Source organism: Topomyia yanbarensis, chromosome 2, assembly GCF_030247195.1.
Source record: "Topomyia yanbarensis strain Yona2022 chromosome 2, ASM3024719v1, whole genome shotgun sequence".
Taxonomy (NCBI): Eukaryota; Metazoa; Arthropoda; class Insecta; order Diptera; family Culicidae; genus Topomyia; species Topomyia yanbarensis.
In genome coordinates, this window is record NC_080671.1 from 146,966,319 (window position 1) to 146,989,839 (window position 23,521).

Genomic DNA, 23,521 nt, shown 5'->3' on the forward strand with positions numbered 1-23,521 from the left:
TTTGAAAGCCTAGAACATTTTTTACCACATTCCTTAGGGAGAACTATTTTTTAACTAATTAGGACATTACAAATATTTTAAAAACCAGTTTGTCTTCACATCTCGCCCTGAGCAGAAGCTAAAAATCGTCACGCATAAGTGAAACAGTTAATTCTACCTACAAGCCGATCGGGTCCTATCGCACAAGCAGTCCATATCATATCAGTACACAAACAATACTGTATTGTTTCCCCCGGCTGCGGAGTGAGATGAGTTTGCCAAATGTAACAAAAGTGCCCGTGCTACGGGATAACACGATTTCGATCAACTTTAATAAAACTTGTGTTGGCCCCGTAGTTTAGGAGGTGGAGCAATTAGTTAAAATTAAAATGGAGCTTAATCTCGCTGAAGTTACGTACATTCAGCTACATCACGTTAAAAACTGTGTTTTTATCACGTTTAGAAGTTTAGCACAGGCAGAAAACTTCATTGAAAAGAACAACATGCAACACGAGATCGAGTTTAATAACACCAGAATCAAGATCCCGGTGCATATGGAAAACGACATGGTGGACGTGCGTATCCATGATTTGGCCCCGCGCACTAAGAAAGATCAAACGAATCATGTCGCAATATGGAGAAGTAAAATCTATTACGAATGACACCTGGCGAAATTTTTTCACCGGCATTCCCAACGGCGTTCGTATTGTGAGGATGCGAGTGACTAACCAATACCTTCTTACATGACTATCGAATGCAAATCTCCGAAGGATGAAGCGACCTATAAGCAAACAACGCTAATCACATATCCCGGGCAGACACCAACATGCCAATTCCGTAACCATACAGCCCACTACGGAAAAACATGCGCCGAAGCAACTAGTCAAAAGTCGTTTACTACAGCCAACTCTAACAAGCAGCCACCGACACCTTCAGATAAACCAAAAACAACGATCCAATTAACCAATAATGCAGGTACAACGACCACGACAACCGCCCCAAACCAACAACTAGCATCACCAATAAAGAAGAAAATACCGATGAAGACGGATTTACAACAGCGACCCGTAAGAACAAGAAACAAATAAGAACCTCTGATCGTGAACAGCAAGAAAGTAGTACCGATGATGACATGGAGGGGAACGAGAACGCGAGAGAAGGCAGACTGAATGACCCCCAAGCGGCCTCACCGCCAAGGAAAAAGATCTCAACACGCAGCAGCAAACTGCGTCAACAGGATTTGGCAGACCGACATTCTTAGCATTTTTTTTTTTATTTTTACTTATTGTAAAAATATGAAAGACCCACGGCTCAGTTGTGCTAACGCATTGAGCCGTTTCAAATAAATCTTTAGATTAAAAAAATATTTTGAAAAAATGTGCCCCAGCCCACTTTTTTTATGAAGTGGAGAACCAAGGCAATTGGAATTTGTTCTGAATTTAAAAAAAAAACTTTGACACGCCACATTTTTGTCGTTCGTTCTCATGTACGTTTCCGCATGGCGATTTCAGATGGAAAGGTAAATTCATGTAAAACATGCAACCCATTATTCAAAGGTTCGTATAAGAGTGAGCTGCCTAAGCTTCTCGTTTTAAGTCATTTTCTGAAAAGTGCGGTTAAATAGCGCTTTATGCTACTTTTTTTGGAAAACCTTCCGAAATGGTATGAAAGGTACTCCACGAATGTAAGGTTATCGTAAAAGATTGAGATAACTACTAAAGGTTAAAGCGCCACTGTTCACACTGATATCACAGAGAACAGACATGTAAGCTAGAACAAAGTTTCTCGAAAAACCTGTGTAAACATTTAAAAGAAAATACGTTGATAATCACCATCGCATACAGGTTCGCATGCGTGAGTCACCATTGTATCCAAGTTTGCAAACAAGTGCCGTATAGCGATTGCTGACCGATCGCAGCGCCGGCCAGTGGCAAGTTGCTACTTGCTGTTGTCATTTCAAAGCGACTTTTTTATTTCTTACACAACTTTAAAACTTCACTTATGTGTCAGTTCTCAGTGCTGATATGCTAAGCCCATTATTGTTTATTGATTTAAAAGTTGGATTTTTGATGCACTTCTCTATCACACTTTTTCATGGTTGCCAAATGAAATGATAGGAAATCAACAAAAAAAATACTTTTTTTCATTAAAATTTGGTTAGATAGTTAATATATTATAAAAACAGCGAGACTGACAGTCATACTAATCTTCCAGATAGTAAAAGCACAGACAAACAGACGTAACAGCTCGAAGAAAATTCCAAAAAAAATTATCGCCCACGTTATACTAGCGACATCTGTTGAACACATTGCACAAAATGTGATTCTGGCAACCATGGGAAATAATTTTTTTCAACCGAAGTCCTGACAACAATGCTTACACCGCTTGTCAACTGCAAGATAGTAGATGAATGGTAGGAACATTGTTGCAGTTGTTAAATTTGAAGAGCGAAAGAGACAAATAGCCTATGTCACGTACTTAATTTCCATAGCATAATAATTACAATTGACAAATTTAAAGAATGCAGAGCTACGTCTGCATTTTTAAAATCCAACTCAACCATTTATTGTTACGGGAAATTAGGCAACACCAAAATTGTTTTTCTTTTCGTGTAAAGAAATCAATTCTTACCGTTAATTAGTCGTATGATTGATTTTTGTCTCTATTTACTTTTCTTTGCCGTCGCTCTTTTGGAATCTCGGAGACATAAGGAACTCTTTTTTTTATTTTTGAAACTGGCGTTTACTTTTACTATAAAAGCAAGGCTATGTAGCCTATTTTTAAAAAGCTATGTTATCGAGGTCATTGGATCAAGATCGCAGACACAATCCCTAAAATTTTCTTGCCAATATCAAGATCAATTCGCATCAACGATTTCATTTTTAGTTTTCCGTAAATGAAAACTCACTATGTAGGCTATGGGAGAATTTAATTTTATAAAATTCTAAACTGATGGTTCGCCACGATGATTCTGCATATGAGTACATGACACTACTTCCCCTTTCAACGAAATCTTTGATCTTTCTATTAAGTGCAAACTATGCTCGATGTGTTGGTCTTGTACGGAACCTAAATATGTAGTTATTATCATTCATAATAATCCCACGACTTGATGTTTTATCGCTTGTTGGGTTGCGACTGATCATTAAATATATCTAGATTGAATATGGTCTCAGCGTATCATTAGTTTCTATAGCTCCTGCACCCCGCCAACGTTGAAATTCTCCGTTAGTTCCGGGGACCGACAAATTCGAATCTATTGCATACATCCGGGTAGTTTCGTTACACCGAACAGTAGATACAGAACACTAGATTAGGATTGTCGCTGGTGTTCCCATTGTTTTCGTCTCGGAACATGTTTGTTTTGCTTTCGATATATATATATATATATATATATATATATATATATATATATATATATATATATATATATATATATATATATATATATATATATATATATATATATATATATATATATATATATATATATATATATATATATATTAGGGTGGGACAAAAAATAGATTCCAGCTCCGAGCAACTTTTTGGGTACCATTTGGGTCCTAGAACACCTGTGCAAATTCTTAGCTTGATCCCTGAAACTATATTTTTGCGCCCACTGTTCAAAGTTTACATGGGATTTTATATGGGAAAATTAACTTTCACAAAATAATTCCTCCAGGAGTCGCCCATTGCTTCCTAAAAATAAACCGTTATGTGGCTTTTGTAGGAAATTTAACACAGAAACAAAGTCTCGAAAACTGCGAAACAATCTGATGCTTAAGAAAAAAGTTATTAAGCTGAAACCAATTGATGCTCTGACGATTGATAAAATATTCATTTTTTCTAGCACCACTGTTGTTGGTTGTCCAATTGTATGCAATTGTGTTTTGATATTCTCTTAATGTGTCTAAATCATTTTCCCATACTGTTTGGGCACTTCGCAAGAGTTTTGAGGGATAAATTGAGTCTTCTTTTGTATATAAAAAGAGAAAATTAAAAATTTTGTATATAATTCGACCATCAGCAGCAGTGATGCTATGAAAAGTAAAATTTTCATCATTCTTCAGGGCATCAATCGGTTTTTGCTTAATAACTTTTTCCACAAGCATCAGATTGTTTTGCAGTCTTCTAGACTTCATTTCCATGACAAATTTCCTATGAAAATCAGATATCCATTTATTTTTAGGAGGTAACGGGTGACTCTTGGAAGAATTAATTTGCAAAAGACGTTTTCCCCATACGAAATCCCATGTAAACTTTAAACCGTGGGCGCAAAAATATAGTTTCACCGATCGAACTAAAAATTTGCAGAGTTGTTCTGGGAGCTAAATGGGACCCAAAAAGTTACTCGGAGCGAAATTTTATTTTTTTCATATAACCATGTCCCACTCTAATATATATATATATATATATATATATATATATATATATATATATATATATATATATATATATATATATATATATATATATATATATATATATATATATATATATATATATATATATATATATATATATATATATATATATATATATATATATATATATATATATATATATATATATATATATATATATATATATATATATATATATATATATATATATATATATATATATATATATATATATATATATATATATATATATATATATATATATATATATATATATATATATATATATCAAGGTATCGAAAGTCTCTCTAGTAAAAGTCTTTGGTCCGCGCTTTTGGTACACGCAGAAAAATATGGCCTGCTTTTAACCACAAACCGTTTAGTTGAACTTCAAATTGAGTTTGCCTATTTTTCATTTCAGTCTCGTTTATTCTGCTGTGATTTTTATGCATTCAAGACCGAAACGTCCAATGCATAAAATTTGCAACAGAATAAACGAGAGGCCAACAGAAAAATGATGTGATAGCTACTATGTAACAAATTTCTATGTGGCATACTATTATAATTTCATTACTTTTCCCATGATATCTATGCGTGACAGGTAATTTTTATCTGCTACTACAAATTGCAAAAAAATATGTGTGAAATCAATATATTCAATATAACGAATTTTCTCGGTGTAAATTTTCGACTGTTATTGTTATGAAATGAAAGAGTTTGTATATGCCGCACAAGGAAATTAAAATTTATCAAAATTCAGTACAAGTTTAGACAATTTGTGCATTCTAATTAGTGAAAACACATTAGCCAAGAATGGCCATTGATTTGCTGGTTAAAAGAAACAAAAATGATTAGTCGCTATGAAACGACGATAGAGGATTATTTTTTTGCTTTTTTTATTTGGCCCATTTGACAGGTATATCCCGGAATCAAAACAATGATGTTCCTACCACTGATGCCAGCGACACTCCTAATCTAGTGTTCTGTATCTACTCACCGAACCAGTTGAATTTGCAAGATCTTAAAATGTATCTGCTCACCGATCGACATCGTGCAGGAAACTACGATGTTTTTGAACAATTCTTGCATTGGACACTTCGACAGGAATACATTTCACATTTCTGGACCATTTTTGTCATTTTTCTCCTATAAACAAACGAAATTGAAGAAGAAAAACATAAACAAATAACGTGGTGGGCTTTTCTGTGGCCAGAGGTTTTGATTCGGTTCAGTCATAATTATTTTTATCGGTAGATAAAAGAGATAAAAAAGTATCACTAAGTGTTCGAATCGGAAGATCCGTGGTGAAGTTCAGTCTATTCTTCAACGTGCGCAAAAGAATCAGGATGCTTGTTCGGATCTTTATGTTTATTTATTTTTTGGATCGCGGACGCCACGTTCAATTTGACGTGAATAAAACTAATACATTCAAAAGTGACGAATGCTCCCACCTTTCTTTCCCTTCATCTTGGTTTTCGGGTGCTTGCGGTAACGAAGTGACGCATTATGGCTATTGACTTATTTGACGTCTAGGACACCAACACAGTTGCAATGTGTATAGACAACATACATATAACGCTATGTTTTCAATTCGCCATCTGATTTAACCTCATTTGGCAAAAAAACTACCCGATTTAACCTCAATCTCGCACTAACACCACTCCACATAGATTAGTCAATAGACTTTTCTACGGTTCATGTACGTACACGGCACATGACACAAATACTACATCACAAGCTGGTGGAAAATAATAAACAAAGACGGCAAAAGTAAATGGGATTGTTTTCAACCAGGATACTTCATTAGTGTTCGTGAGACCGGTCGCAAAGAACTCAATGTGTCAAAATCGCTTCACAAGCGCCACGCTCGGTGAGGTGGCGCATTTTTCATAGTTCAAATCGACCGTTTTTTCTGTGGGCGATGAAAATTCATCTCGTGTTACGTCTGTTTGTCTGTGGTAAAAGTAAGAATTCTCGACAAACATATGATTACGGCCTAAAAGCCAACTGTCAAAATCCACTTTGAATGGAAATTCTAGACAAACCGTTACTAGTCGAACACAGTTCACAACAGTTTATGAAAGATAAAACTTTTCTCTTTCATTTACTACCAACATCTGTGATTGGCGTGTAACGGTTTGTCCGGAATTTCCATTCAAAGTGGATTTTGACAGTTGGCTTTTAGGCCGTAATCATATGTTTGTCGAGAATTGTGGTAAAAGTAAGAATTTTTGACATTGGAAAGTGTCAGAAACAGACTTCTTAAGAAGTCTGTTTCTGACACTTTCCAATGTCAAAAATCTGTCGGGTCAAAGGAGTTGCACTTTTGATCACAGTTTTGATTCATCACACTTTCAAACTGCGCAGTTCGATTTGGCGTGAGCTGTGCAATAAGTTAACCCTTAATTGCATGAAACTCATTTTTCTTTGGTACTGATTTTTCGGTGTGGATGCAATATTCACCTCTTGTTGAGGCTTTGTATTTATCACAGAATTCGGTATGTTGCCAAATGGCAACAGTATGCATTAAAGGGTTAAAAGAACTTATTCTGCGGGTTGTTTTATTTGCCCGTGCGAGATATTTTTCAGTAGTGTGTATGAAACAACTACGAACGTGCCCCAACTGACCGTTCTGCCGTCAAAAACAGACTGCTGCCATAAGAAAATATCACGACAAAAAGTGAAAATCCTCGCGACGTCAATGTTCACCAACTATTACGAGGAAGTGGTTGCAAATCGGTTCGCGCGTGCATAATTTTGTGATTTTTCTTTTAAATTTTGGCTTCATTACATTTGTAACTAATTGCAAAGTGTTCCTAGGAGTGCACCTCAAGTGGTAGATAACGTTAAGTTTGCCCCAATGTGGGCCAAACACGGAAGAATTGCAGTCAAAACGTTTCCTTCCTCGGACGAAATTTTCTTCCTCCATCCCCAGCAGCACCATAAGAAAAGTAGTAACAGCAAGAAGAAAAAGAAAAATCGAAACGTCATCCGCGAAGAAAATAGCTGGTGCTATCGTGTATTGCAAAGCAAAACAATCAAACGCCCCGTGGATTTGTCGCCGTTTCACAGTATTGTTGTTAATCGGATCAAGTTGGTGGCAACAATTGAAGAGAGCTTCAACCGCGGCAGCGTTGGAAGCGCTCGTGTGCCCCGTTAGATGGAATTATGAACCAAGAGCCCTGCTCAAACGCCCTCACGCAGATCACTTACCTCGTTTCGAACTTGAATAAGAAGAACTTAGCGTCGAGTAGTCGACAGTTAGCACAGGTGAGCTATGGTGCAAAACAAAGGTTTTGAAAAATGTCTGTGTTACGGTTTTGTGTGAAAATCATAATCATTCATCGGAAAAGTTCTTTTCACTACTAATGGCCGTGTATCGTATTCATGAAGTGAATTGAAGAGAACAAATCAAAATATATCATGTTATCATTGTGTCTCATTATTAACTCCATCTACTGCAAGGCTAACAAATTTAAAGCTGAAGGATTTTCCATTGATGCTGCAGAACGAGAGGATGGTAACTCGGTTCTTTATGTTTACTGTACACACCTAATGTGGTTTTCGATTGATTGACACCGGTGTAGTGGAGTGCACTGAAACTGCACCGTTTTTGCACTTTCTAGCAGAAGTGCAGAAAACTGGGTATGTTCCATTGACACTTCTGCTAGAAAGTGCAAAACCAGTGCAATCCACTACACCGGTGTCAATCAATCGAAAATCGTATAAGTTTCATAACCTATTACTAGGTAATTAAAATTTGTAATTATTTCGCTGGCAGAAAACGATAGAGAGAAAAATATTTTACCCAAAATTATTGGAGTGCATCGGCTAAACTTAATCCGGTTCTGGGAAATATCTTATAATTTTTGTATGAGTTGATATTCTCTTCTTTTTTCATTGGAACAAGAACGATGCATATATCGACACAGATCTTTCATTAGGGCCTAAGTCGCAATGTACTCAAATGGAGAAAAATCAGTTTCAATATTCGGCGAAGATTTTCTAAATGTAGTTTTTATTGTAGGTATAAATTACTTTATGACCGTGTTTTTCCGGAAGCATTTTTCGTTAAACCTTATGACAATATAACAAAGAATTTAATTCCTATGTGCTTTTAGTGGGTAGAAACTAAAAAAATGCTTACGCCCAATTTGCATCCCAGTCGTGATTTCGCTCTTCAGCAACCACCATTTGCGGAAGGGCTAAACCGTGTACATAATTTTCAGAAGGGCGCGGCATTTACCGCTAAACTGACTCTGTCTTGCTGGGTAGGGCTGGGTAAATGGGCGAGCTTGACAGTATACTTTTTAATAGGGCTCAGCAAATGGGCGCATAGAAACCCAATGTAAAAGAAAGGGCGCGTGAATCTTTTCTTCAAATTTCATGAAAATATCGAAATATTCGAATGTTTATGTGCAACAACTATCGAGTAGACATGAAAAGGTATGCATGAAGAAAATGCATGTTTCGCCGTTTTGTTTTCTTTAATTATACATCGAACTAAAAACCATTTTAACTAATTTTCACCTCAATCTTGTAGTATTTTTGTTGCATAATGTCGTAATAGCGAAAACGCAGTTTGTTTACATTTGCGATTTAAGCCCTAATGAAAAATCTATGTCGATATTTCCGGACATACGAACGATATAACTTTACTAGTTGAAAAACAGTATCAGTGAGAAAGTATTGGTTTCTTTGTCCAGAAATTGGTTTCTTTGTGCAGAATTTCATAAATTGATACAGAAGGCGGCAATGAGATTGCTGTGCCATTGTTTTTGGCTTATTTTTCCTATACAATTCTTAATCCCTGCTGCAAGTTGGCTGTAATATCGAGAAGTTATCTCTGACCAGTAGTCAGTTTTTCATTAACATTGTAACTGTAACTTAATAAATTCGTGATTCGTGAAAGATTAAATATTTGATGGATAATACCTTCTTTATAAGAAGCTTTCGATGGCCCGAGTTCAATAATATCCAGTATTAAGGGTGAATGACCCATCCCATCGAGGTTGAAGCCCCAATAAAGAATACAATCTCCAGTATGAGAATCCAGTATAGTGCACTCATTCCTCATAAACCAAAGAATTCATACGCCAAATTTATCAAATTTATCAGTCCCATGTTCTATGTTCAATTTCTCAGTCCATTCGTTTGTGACGGTACCTTGTGATAGTTTTATTTATCCAGGCGAAAAATATCTTGCACTGTTTCTGGACTACAGTGCCCAAACCAATGTCAATCTCAGTCAAAACAAAACTTTGATTACAGAAGCATTAATCTTAAGGTTATTCAATTTTCATACAATACATTCTTTACAAACTAAAATTTTTATTGCTAGTCGCATTGTTCGCAATTGCGCACCCTAAAATTTTTGTTCTAGCGTATATAACGGTTCATTTGTTCCCATTCGACAACCATATGGAGTTGGCCCGCTTAGGTTTACAGATTAATGTACTGGAGAAATGTGGTACAATAAAAAAAGAAAACTGTAACGTAACCAGATGTTTTAAATACAGTGAGATTCCGTTTTGGTACGTTACGTTTTTGGCATGCTCCATTTTTGGCAACAAAGGGGTTCCCTTTTTTGCAAAATTGTTGTTGAACATAGTAAATCTTTAAAAAAAAGCTCAATACACATTTTGTTGTAATATTTACTATATTTTATTGGGGCCCCGAATAGAATTTTACAATAGCATTTACCCTACAAACAATCTTAAAACAATAAATATTATAGTTATTACTGTTTCAATATTGTTCGTCGCTGAGTTCTCGCAGTAGATTTACAATAAAATTTCATGTAACATTCAATTTTACTCTTCAGGAAAAAACTGATGCAGTAAATTCACATTAAATTTTGTTGTTTTCGAGAAAAAAATGTATGGAGAAAAATCGATTTTTTAAATGTTAAGATACATAACCACCCCCCTTTTTCACTGTAAAAGTCAATTTTACATTGAAATTAACTGTAGAAACGTTAAAGTTTATTGTTTTTGTATTGTAGCATAACACTGGAACTTGCGGTAAATTATTGTAAAATTACTGTACTGTCACAGTGAAAATCATGGTTTCGTTACTGTACATTTCTTTTCGGGGCGGGCATAGCGAATACAATTAAATTCGATGATTTTTTCTATCATTTCATTCTATTTCATATATTCTTTTATAACTACGTTACTACCAGGTTCTCAAAACAATAAAGCGTAATAATAAATCACTTAGCTCAACGAAGGTTAGCTAGGTTGGCAAAACAAAGAGGGATTATATCGGACTGACAGCGACCGAACAAATCTAGAGAAAATTTTCAATAGGACGTAAGTAACAATGAGAGATTCTCTTTGAGGTCTTTCTCTTCTGTTCATTACTTGGTCATTTCGACATTTACTACCCTACTCTTTGCATAATATTGTAGTAAAAATCGTCGACTTTCGATATGTACTGGAAAATTAGTACAAAGTGTTGTAATGACGTCGAAATAAACGAAAGAGAAAGTAAACAAAGAGAGGCTCTCAATGTTACTTACGTCCTATTGAAAATTTTCTCTAGAAATATTTAGGGGAAAGTGAGGTAATATCGCCATGTTGGGCGAGTTAAGCATCCCCGTTTTCCGAAAATCTATGAACAATTTTCGATTTTTTTGTTTGCACGAATGCTCCGTCAATCACCATTAGATGATGTAATACTTCAATTGCGACAAAAACAAATCCTAAAGCACGAAAAATACATCATCATATCTGATGAGACGTCAATGAACTGAAAATGTTATAAGATTCAAGCTATATGAAATAAGCATTCGCATGAAGTATGTGTGCGGTAATTGAAAAATGCAAACATCTTCGGAATATTTAACGTCTTTCTAAGTATTTCAAACATAAAAATGATTTAACAAGACTTTGTAGTTCCCTCAAAAAAATGCGAAAATAGCCCTACGGCATGGGGCAAAATGAGCAGCACAAAAATCTTATGAGTTCATGCATTAAATTCCGAAAAGTTATCCATATGTAAACGTTTTATACCTGAAGCTACTACGAACGATGAATAATAAGATTTGCTTGAGAAAATTACTCGCAACAATATGATTTAAACAAAATGCACATTTGATTCTAATAGTTACGAAAATGATGTTTAAAACTATAAGATGAATTTCATAGGCAACTAAATGTCACTAAATCAATGAAAAATATGATTCTTTATAATGATAAGTGAAATAAATTTGAAATTTTGTAATAAAATATAATATTTTGCGATATGATCATATTTCCCCTTAAGATTGCTCATATTGCCCCACAAGCTTTTTACCAAGCCAAAAATAGATCATTACAAAAAACGATTATTTTCAAAGATTTTTAATTTTCTTAAGCATGATCAGTAACTGCGAGTGAAGAATATGTTTTACTGTACCAGTAGAGAGCAATTTGTGATTATTTGTATGTTTTGTTGCAGATATATTTGCCTTCAACCTTAGGGTGCTCATATTGCCTCACTTTTCCCTATTCAAAAGGGCTAAAATGGTTTTTGTAAACAAACTTGTTTCGCTCATTATTCCGCTGCAGAGTGAAACTTCATGAAAATGCAGGTTATTACATATCTTTACTCTTCGTAGAATCAATTTCAAATGTTTTCTGCGTTGAAATTATAGCAACTTAAGGGAAATTATCAAAAGAAAAGTTTCTTTACAAATTTTATGAGTTCCTTCACAAAGCTAATATTGAAATTTAAAGGCTCAATGTTAAAAATATCACAAGCATTCAAACAAAGGCGATTAAACCCAAATAATCGAGTGTAAACCCAATTATATAAGTACACGCAGAAGAATCTGACCTTTTTGAGTCAACAAAAGGTTAAATTGAATCTAAAATTTGACGAATGACTGGTTTAAACTGAAATGGGCGTTTCTCGAAAGCATGTATCTGGTTCAGTGGTGCAAATTTTCATTTTCAAATGCCAACTTTCAGTTCAATCAAACCCAACCATGATTCAAATTCAAAGCCTCCCTCAATCATTCACTTTCAAGTTGGCGGGATTTTCATAACTGAATCGTACGTCTTGATTTCAAATTGATGCTTTTTCATTCACCAACCAAAGCTGTCATCTGCTCTGTAGAGGCCAGTTTAGGTTAAATGTCGTCATGTTTTGCGTTTTAAAGCTTACATGGACAGTAAGAACTATGTTCAGAGTAGTTTTGCTTGAAAAACCTAGTCAATACCCCAGTAAAGAGATATTCACAGGGTCAATGAAACTGAAAATGAATGGAAAATGATTGAGCAGGTCGGCTGTTTGAATGAATAATGGAAACGAACAACTGCGAATTGAACATAGTAGGGCATGATTTGAGAATTTTTCCTCCTTCAAGTTCAAAACAAACTGTTGAAAATTTGCTGCTCTGATCTGGTTTAGTTCAACAAATACTTTTGTTTGTATTTTAAATAGAAACATTGCTGAAACAAAATATTTTTTTAGATCGAACTGATCTTTTTGTTAAAAACCAATGGAATCTTGTTTGATTTCAACTAAATTTTAATTGTTCTCTCTTTTGATTAATAGTAAAGATTTTTTTTTGTTTCTTCGAACTTGTTTGTTCGGTTAAACTTATCATGATTTTGTTGTTTCAAACGAAATATTTGTTGAAACTATTGAAAAGTCAACAAATGAATTTGTTGGTAGATTCAACCAGCTATATTGATTGCATTAAACCTAAATCTTGTTTATCACTATATCAAACGGAAAAATTGTAATTTTAAACCAAAGTTTGTTAATTTTTACTGATTTTTTTTCTGCGCGTACCAAACATTTCTGACCATATAAGCACATGCGTGCACCCAAAGTTCACCGAAGTGCAATGCAACAAAAAAACAAACCACCGTCAGCTGTCTTGGGTGTGTTTATTTACTGCTGCTGGATAAAATAGCTGATGCTAACGGTCTCTGTCCGTCATCCATCGTTTCTCTTGCTCTACCATTCATTCGGCCATGTTTGATCGAAAGTGAAAGACCGCAGCAAACGATCTAATCTACACTGGCTGTCGTGATATTCTATCGTGTTTGCTGGTCGAAAAGCCGTGTTAATTCCGTTCGTGTGAAAGCATCATGGAAAATCCTTTGAGAGAGTACATTTGTGTCGTTCAAAACAGTGATTTCAGTGCTATTACAGTGCGCGATAACATCTATTAAAGTTTACCTTTCGTTTTTTCTTCTCGCCCATTTTTTCCGGTCGAACGCGACGGGTATTTTTCGGTGTTGAATTTCCCGTTCATTTTTTTCCTCTACCAACTACTGTTGGTTACAGTTTGTGAAAGACTTTGGATTGGAAGCCGATCGTCATCTGCTGCGTTGTTTGTTCTCTGCCATAGACTTCCCCGGTGCTGCCGCTGGAGACGCTTCAGTAGGATCCTCCCGGAGCAGCAATAGCAATAATAATAGTTCGCCTCTGCAGGCTCGTCTGCTATCGCAGGAGCTCGTTGGATTGCTGGACAAACCGCAGCTGGTCGGGAACATTTGCCAAGCGGTGGACGATCCGCTACCGCATCAAAGGGTAAGATCTCTTCACTGTTTCATTCCGGGTAATTCTGTGTACGTTTGTGTGTGTGAATCCATATTTTCTTGTTTTACTTCTGGTTTCGTTTGTCACATAACCTCTTTTTTGTGCAGAAAAATGATTTCTACCCAAACATTTGAAAAGGGCCTATATGCAAAACGTAAACATGTATGCACTGCACGGAAACGAAAAACTACCTAAAATTGAGTTCCTTTGACTCAATCTCGTGGTATCGTTTGGGAACTTAAAATTAGGTAAACCGTGTTGAAGGTAGTTTCCATTTAACCACGGCAAAAATTACAACTCATTGATAGGTTTTTTATACTCAAATTTAAGTTGAATTTACCTAATTTTGAGTTCACCCCAAACAACTCAAAAGTACCTTCCTCCACGGAAGACCTCGACTGAGTCGAATCTCTCTTTTTGTTTTTGACAACACTAATAAGTGCGAAAGCGACGCACAACTCAAAAGTAAGTTAAAAGAACTTTTCTGCAGGTTGTTTTATTTAACCGTGTGAGAAACAAAAATATGCATAGCTAGCACACTTCTCATTCCCGTCTCTATTATTCTGCTGTGATTTTTATGCATTTTCTAGCATAAATTTCTAGTAAGCATTCAATAAGTGGATAGACCGAATACGTGCAGTGCATAAAATTTACAGCAGAAGAAACGAGAGGTAGATAGAAAATTATGCTATAGATGCATAAAAAAGTTCTGCGGATGCAGAATTTTATTTATGCATCGATAGCATACTTTTCTATCTGCCTCTCGTTTCTGCTATAAATTTTATGCATTGGACATATTCAGTCTATCATCCACTCATTGAATGTTTACTAGAAATGTATGCATGAAAATGCATAAAAATCACAGCAGAAGAAATTGTCCTGGAATAGAAAGTATGCTAACTATGCATATTTTTGTTTCTCAGTGTGAAGAAAATTGCAAAAGAAGGCATGCTCAAATTGATTATAATCCTATTTAGAAAATTGTTACTATTTTATTTCGATTGATTGCGCATATTGCTCCTACTTTTATATTTCACACAAAAAAATAATTTTTCAGGTCTGATATTACACCGAAAGTTAAAAGTGAAGTGAAATAGATCGTCAGGTTGGACCCATTGAACATCATAAAATCAGATTGGCCCTATATGTAAATTATGGTAAAGTAGGGCTTAGAGCAGTTGTAGCGTTGGTTGTAGTTTCAGGGGACGGGCATAGCGTAGTTGGTAAATTGATTGCCTTGTACGCAGCTGATCTGGGTGTTCGATTACGAACTCCGCACATAGGGTTAGAGATTTTTCCAAAGAGATTTCTCTAACCCGAAAAGAAGCGAATGACCCTCGTAAGGTTAGAACCTCTGTAAAAAAACAGTTGTAGTTTCGATTAATTCATCAAGTATGTGTTGCACTGTGATGTGTGATGTGATAAAATCAAAATTCTTCACAATCAATTGTTACGTTATGAAGGTGTTCGGTTAGATATTTTTAATGGAAAACATGAAAATTCGATTTGTTTACATTTTGCAGTTAGGCCCATTTTAAGTATTGGGCTAGATATACATTGTACAGAGTTGTCAAAACTGCATTAGTTACTCATTTAACCCCTTCATGCCCATGTTGTTTATAAACCACACTTTAAAATAGCTGAATTTTTAGTTTAGGCAGGATTCTCTCACAAACGTAAGTAAGGCTATTAACTGGGGCTATTACATTAAATTTTGAGCACTAACTGTTACAAGTACCTACTATTCGTAGAACTGAAGTTATTGCAATTGAACAAGGGAGTGTAATCCACAAACGCGAACGCATGCGATCTTGCAAACGTTCAAACACTTCGGTAATTAAGTGAACGTTTTAGCACATATAAATTTACAAATGCAGTCTCAAGCATCAACTCACTGCTTGCGCAATCATGAATCGATATCGTCCGTAAGTTTCTACCCTTGATCCAAGCAGCCCAAACTCATGCCTTCAGTTGGACCAATAGAAAAAAAATATTAGATAACATGTTTCATGGCTACATGACTGGAACTCAACTGAAATGGGAGAACTCACTGTCTTCTAGCTTATATAAAATAATGTAATACACGCTTGTATTCGCGACAAAAACGTCAATATACAAATGCTCGAGTCATGAATCGATTACGTCCGGAAGTGCCTTTCCTCATAGCATGGGTCCAATATCTTCAGATAGATCAAACAAGAAGATGACGCTCATATCCGCTAAACAACACGTTCCATGGGTATATAAATCGAATTTATACCTACACGCGGCAAACACGTTTACATACAAATGTTTGAACCATTTGCGATCATCCATGCAACCTACATCCACGTTCTTGCAGACTTGATAACATCCCGGTGATAATATGAACATCTCAGCACTTATACCCATTTAAACACGGTCTCAAGCGTGAACCTATAAACTCCTTTGCTCGCGGTATCATGAATCGGTCACTTCCGGAAGCCTCTATTCTCGGTTCCAGCAGTCTAGGTTCATGCAACAATTGAAAAAGAAAGCTCTCATATCCACTGAACAACACTTCATGGCGACATGACTTTAGTGATATGGGGTAACTCAATCCCTTGTGCACCGAAAACTAAATATCAGAATGGCGGTAAACGGCCACTGGGTCATAACATCGAATTTATTCACGCGAAGTTAAATACACGCGACAATCACTACAACATAGGAAGGCTTAAGCCTGTCGCTATCATCTATGCACACCTACGCCAGCGATCGCGCAAAATTGATAATGCTCCGGTAATGTTACGAAGTGACAAACGCGGTCTCGAACGCGAACCTGTAAACGTCTGTATGCGCGTGATCATGAGTCGGTTACATCCGGAAATCATTATCCCCCGTCGTAGCAACTTAGGACCATACATTCAGTTGGACGAATAAAAAAAACTAGACAACACCTTCCATGACGACATGAGGGAACTCTAGTGATATGGAAGAACCCATTTTCTTCTAGAATCTGAACCGTACACTAAAAATAAAGTATCAGATTCACAGTCCGCACAAGTTATCCAAGAACACACGCGAATATGCGATAGGCACACGGTTATAAAACAGAATGTATACACGCGAAGTGACATATACCAAGGTTTCACTAGGTCCAATCTGCAACACCACAAAACTTTTCGAGCATTTATCAGTATGTTTCGAAAGACCAATGTTTCTACCAGCTTATTACGCGAACAATCAAAGGGAAATCAGAAAGGTGATCGAGTAATTCGCGGAAGAGAAAGTAAACAAAGAGTGGCTCTCTTTTGAAGATTGGACCTATTGAAAAAGTCTTCATACGTTATTACACGTGACATACAAACGGACACGCGATTGAACACGTTAACGTTAACAAATGCTCGAGCCCTTCGCGATGATACACGCGATCGCGAAGTCTCTACGCCCGCACATATCTGAACCGTACAATCTATCACATTCGGAATTACGGCTCGCTGCAATTGGCCTTAGCAGTGTATTAGTGGGCGACATTGCCTGTCTCGTCTGAAAGTGTAATGTGTGATTCTGATGGGGAGCTACAGCTAGCTTTACAGCTCCAGTAGGATAACTCTCGAAAAAAACTTAGGCTTTACGATGAACCTGCATGCAATTATATGAGTTGGTAGGAAATCTGCAGCTACTGACAGAAAACTCGTAGATCCAATTCAGGTTTTTTCGAGCTTTTATAAATATTGTGTGTCTGTGTAAGTGATTAGTCTACGCCTTTTCCTGGCATGCGAAATTTTTTTTTGTATTCATTTTTCTCATTTTCCGTCTAACTCGTGTTGGTCGACATGAAATTTAATGTTATTGTTGTATCGGAAAAGCCCATTTCAAGGTTCACCTCAGAAATGGATTTCGAATGCGCGTAAAAACCCATCATCTTTTCGTACGTTTTTTACCTAGTTACTATCTCATTACGAATTAACAAAATCACATATCTAGTATTAAGAATTACAATAATTATTTTAACTTAATCTTATAAGCTATGTAAATCTCCTAGGTCTATTCTTGAAAACAACACTAGATACAAAATGGTCCTACACAATATTGAAAACATTACACATAGTCCTTAGTGGTTCGTTCTGACCGTACTCGCTGCGCTGAAAGTCGAGTTTTAAAATGTTACGAGATCTAAGGTTTTTGGGGGGTACATTGATATTGATTTGTGAGAGAATATCTGGGGCATCCATTTGGTCTGGTCAGTCAATATTTTCCCAACAGATACCGCTCTGAATGTATTTCGCCTTTTTGACAGAGTTTCCGTATTGAGCAGACGACAGCGATCGATGTATGCTCTTTTGGGTTACACCACGGCAAAGTTCTAAGAGCAAAGCGGAGGTATCTTGCTTGCACTGCTTCGATTCTGTTAGTTCAAATGTTGGTGTAAGGACGCCTAATGGCTGTTGAAGCTTACAGGACAGAACCGAATAAGTGAAAAATACAGTTCCCGCAGACAATATGGATCAGTAAACTCGTCGGCGATTCTTATTATGAAGCCAAAATTTCTATTTGACTGTGCTATAGCATGAGAGTAATGGTTTCTGAATGTCAGTAGCAGGTCCAGAACATCAAGGTCTCCAATAACTGACACTCTCTCTAGCGAGTGGCCGGCGATGTTGTGGCTCCGGAGAATTGGACTTTTTCTGCGTGTGAAGTATATTATAGAGCATTTGGACATGCTTTCACCCAACAAGTCGATAAACTCTTCTATTGACCGCACAATGAGAAAGAGTTTGAGATCATCAGCGTATATAATGTTGATTTCGGAATTAGATTAGTGTCGCTCTAGGTTCGCTCTAATATTTGCAAAATCCATACAAGCGACTCGATTCCAAAAACGAAATCAGTATAAGTTTGCACTCTGGGGGTATAACATAGCAAACGTCATAGAAGAATCAAGAAAAAAAAGCAACGGTCCGAGATTGCTCTCTTGCGGTACACCTGAAAAGTTGATGAAGTTACATGACACGTTTCTTCCTAATTTCATAGACAGAGTACGATCTACGAGATATGATTCAAGCCTGTAAAATTTGAGCGTCCAGACACTCGATCTGGAGTGTAGACCAGAAGAGAGTGGTCTACACGATCGAAAGCAGCTTTATGATCAATGTATATAATGTCTACTTGTGATCCATCTTCGATGTTTTCATTGCAGTGCGAAGTAAATTGGGCTAGATGGGCCTGCAAAAAGCCATGTTGGCCCTTCAATATGTATGCTTTGGTCTCATGAAAGAGCATAACAGAGCGAGGCTATGCCACGAACGTTCGCAACATTTTGCTTATCACTTTACTTTTAAAAAACGGGAAACTACTGATATTTTCTAACAGGAGAAACACTGATTGCGACAGTGATTGGTTTATGATTAGTCGTAGAGGTGTACACAATACGCTAGCGCTATTTTCGCCCCAGTGAGTTTTTCTACGGCGACATCTACATCGATCGCGAAGTTCAAGAAAGTCTAATCGATTGCCTGTAGTGAGTTACAGAGATGCCAGATTTGAAGATTTGGTTTTCATTTTGAAGACATTTGAAATGTTGTGAAAACGTGTTTTTCATTTTGAAGACAAATTTATTCGGATGTCTGACTGATTTCTGGCAGAATTCTGGCTGAAAATCAATAATGGATTCAGAATCCTGGCCGTTGAAGACAAATGAAGACATTTTTTATAAAATGTGAAGACATTTGAAAAAGATACCTGGTATCCCTGGTGAGTTATGAAGTCGGTCTTCGAAAAGTTGAACTCTCTGACATCCTCCATCTCGTCACGAAGAACCAGCTGTGAACAAATCTGCCTTACTAGAAGTAGAGAATGACGTGCGTCTACAGCAACTAATGGCTCAAGTGCTTCTGAAACGGTGCAGTTTATTGAAGCTTCTTCATTTATAAACAGGAGGACCAGGGTTCGATTTCGCCTATTATTAACTGTAAACATTTGTTGCATGTTCAGTACAGACATTTTGTCCAGTAAGATAGTACTCGCTCTCAAAAGGTTGATTCAAAAGGATTTGGAAGGTGTACCTGGAGGGGCTACTCTTCCATAGAAGTAGATGTGCCATGCTAGGTTTAACTGAAGTTGCGATGTCAAGTGCGGAGTCTATGTGCCCCTGAATAATCACTTGCGGAATCGGGAGGAATATATACTAAATCCACACAGAAATTAGTATAGGAGCAACAAGCATTTACCCAGAGTTGTTCGCGATTGTATCATATTTTTGTTTGGATGAGAATCGGTTAGAGACTGCAATGAGCGTATCATCAACTCGTTTCTTCCCTGCACTATTAGGATCGCGATCGTTGCGATATAACGAGTACCTTGAGCTAAATAATTGAAGCGAGTTGATTTGATCATTCAGCCACGTTTCGGTCAGAACAATAACATCATGATCGACATCTGAAGAAGCGACGAATAGCATATCAATTTTTGAGCGTAGTCCTCTCACGTTCTGCTAGTAGATTTAAAGATATCCTTGCAAGTTGCCTCCTGACGGTTGAACGGTGGTAGATCGAGTAGTGAGCAAACGCTTGTAATTGCGGTAGGTTTTCAACGGGTGTAGCATCTGTATTTCCTACTTCGAAAGAACATACACACAGAAAAAATAGGAGTTTTTCGCTCTTAGCAAAAAACAACCAACACATACTCTTAGTTTGAAAATCAAATTTTTATTTTGATTATTATTCTTCTATCAAAAGGAAAACTTTTATTTTGATTATTATTATTGATTAATTTAATAGTTTTATTTTTAACTCAAAAGTAGGCGTTGGTTGTTTTTTGCTAAGAGTGCAATACTCTTACTTTTACCAATATTTTTTTCTGTGTGTATACATCCATTGTGTTTACCTAAGTACACGGATATAGGGGTTCCATGCCCTTCGAGTTGGTCTGACTTGTTTAGAGAGTTGTTATTTCATGTTGTATCCTTCAGCTTCAAGTTCTGTGGTAGACGGATGGGTGTCGGTGACGAAATCGACCTGATTTCGTATGTTGGCAGGCTGCAATAGTATATCAATCAGAAATCAGTAGCGTCTGGATCAAAGGGGACTTTCCCCAAGTTGATCGCAGATTTTTGCTTCGCCAAAAATCGTCCTTTCATCAATTCTCTGATGGGAAGGGTTGGGGAAGTGGTAAGGTTAGGGGTAAGGAAAATAACAACACAGACCAATTAAAACAGAGCTTTCTGCACCCCCGAAGGAGTTAAATTTCCAAGCCCCCGGATGGAATTTTGAATTTTGAAGCTAGAATTTTGATTTATGCAGTGAGCGGATATATCAACACCCCCGAAGAACCACTGTCATTCAAATACGGCTAAAACTATAGCTCTTCACCACACTGGGTTAGGAACAATAGCATAATCTTCAGTTTCAGCTCTTTGTACATAGGTTCATCTATGTATGGAGAACTAAAAATCGGGATTCATAATTGCATTACTATAGGGCATTTGCATATCAAATGATATGATGTTCCGTAATCGGATTCACAAAGATCACATGGGTAATACGCAGCGCGCTGAATAGTGGTAATGTGATAATTGAGTTTGCAATGTCCAGTCCAGTTCGGATGCAGCCCATAAGCGAATCTTGTGCTTTATCCAGTTTATCGACAGTGGTAGAACTGGTTCTGGACCAACGAAATCAATCATAGCGCCAGCTCTAGCCAATTCGTCCGCCCATTCATTTCCAGTAATACCGGAATGACCGGGTACCCATAGAAGGTAGCTAGCATTTGAAATGCTAAGTTCTTCGATTTGAGATCAGGACAACCTGACTGTCAGAGCAAAAATAGTTTCTTTTGCCGCAAATTCCCTGTTGAAGTGCTGATTGTGCGCCACACTGAATCGCAAAGATACTTGCTTGGAATACGGTACAGTATTTACCAAGCCAATGAGATTGGTTTAATCTCATTTCATGACAATAGACACCAGCACCGGCTCGGCCCTCCAACAAAGAACCGTCAGTATAACAAACTCAGCCATTCAGACAGACAGCCATTCCTCGCGAAGAGGAATTCTGACATTGAAAGTACTAAAAGGAAAACTACATGTGAAGGTAAGGTCACTGGGTGCAAGTGTAGACTCATCCCAAGTAACCATTTAGGGCCACAGTCTTGTGCGGCTAGCTGCACGATCTATTGGGTTACTGTTCCAGCTTCCAGTAACCTTAAGACGGTATGCACAAGAAAGTGCTTCTTATTTCAGAAACACATATACTGGTTTTATGTTCAAGAGTGCCTCTAGAGCAGCAGTAGGTGTTGTCGAGAACGCACCAGTCATAGCCATCATTCTCTGAAGATGGTTTAACTTTCATTGGATTATCATGACTTCTCCCTTCATGGCAGAAGGCAATACTGGCACCCGCATGCCAGTATTGGTCTAACAATTGTTGTGTAGGTTCACTGAATGTACTTGGGTTTGAGTCCCCAAGATTTGCCGAAAGCCCGCCTACATTAGCCGAAGGCCATGCAAGCTTTCTTGATCCTGAAATAGATGTGAGCTGTCCAAATAAGTTTTAAGTCAAGAATTATCCCAACGTACTTAACTTGATCTGCAATAATAATTTCAGAGTCAAAGAACTGCTATGGCGAGCTCCGGTTGTAGTCCTTCGTTGCGTGAAAAGTACCGTTGATGTTTTATTTAGATTAACTGATAGTCCAACACGAATACATTGCCCAACAACACGTAAGGCTTGTTGCATCAAATCAAAAAGTGTGTTAATGCAAATGTCGGTGATCTTTATTTGATAATCATCGGCGGAACCATATGTCGGAAACCCAAGCTCATTAAGTTTCCTCAACAAGCCATCGGTGATAAGGTTCCATAGAAGTGGTGACATCACACCACTTTGAGGATATCCGCAGACACTCAGTTTCCTTATTTCTCGTGCCGCTTCTAAAATGGATTCGAAAGAGTTGTGTTAAGTAGCTTTCCAACATAGATGTTTCCTTTATGGAAATACGGTTCTTGAACCAAATCTAAGGAAGCTTTTCCTTTCTACACTAGGCTGGATAAATTCGCAGATTAATTTTTGCTACTCTAACCATATTCGATTACAGCACTACACATTTCACTATCAGGACTTGTTGTACATCAACTAGAAGATTCAAACATGTTGGCTTATAATCGCCTATAGCGAACCCCAACATGGGTATTAGGGACATGACCATCATTTGAATCCCACGATTTTCGAAGAAACAAATGCCCACTGTTTCAGAGACTCGCGTAACACAGCAAAGGTAAGACGCACGACACTCCGTGCACGACTGGCATATTTTAGTCATGCCAGCCGTTCAGTCCTCGGCACGGAGAAACACCTTGACTTGAGGAATCATGTTTTCAGTCGATACTTCAACCCGCCGGACGCCACACGGCCTACGCTGGTTTTGTCCGGAGAAAGATAATAGACTGTTATCAACCTCCTAGTGAACCGCAGCCTGCAATAGTGCAGTGCATCTCGAGTAGCTTCCGGAGGACATATACCCTCCTTAACTTTACCTGACTGGGAAAGGTCGCCACCATAACATCGAAGTTCCGTGACAAAACTGCGTTGTAAAAGCCATTAGTACACTGTATCAAGTAGTTGGCAAAGATTGTTGAA

General features: G+C 37.2%; 1 protein-coding gene across 2 annotated transcripts in view; it reads left to right on the forward strand.

Moving 5' to 3' along the window:
• Positions 1-7,076: 7,076 nt before the first annotated feature.
• The window catches only part of LOC131681667 (CCR4-NOT transcription complex subunit 1), a 34,725-nt gene continuing 18,280 nt past the window's right edge, over positions 7,077-23,521 (forward strand). For both annotated transcript variants that reach the window (XM_058962613.1, XM_058962614.1), the window contains exons 1-2: positions 7,077-7,655; positions 13,671-13,916. In XM_058962613.1, coding sequence (XP_058818596.1) covers positions 7,554-7,655; positions 13,671-13,916 — 348 coding nt within the window. In that variant the 5' untranslated portion in view covers positions 7,077-7,553. The remainder of the gene's footprint in view (positions 7,656-13,670; positions 13,917-23,521) is intronic.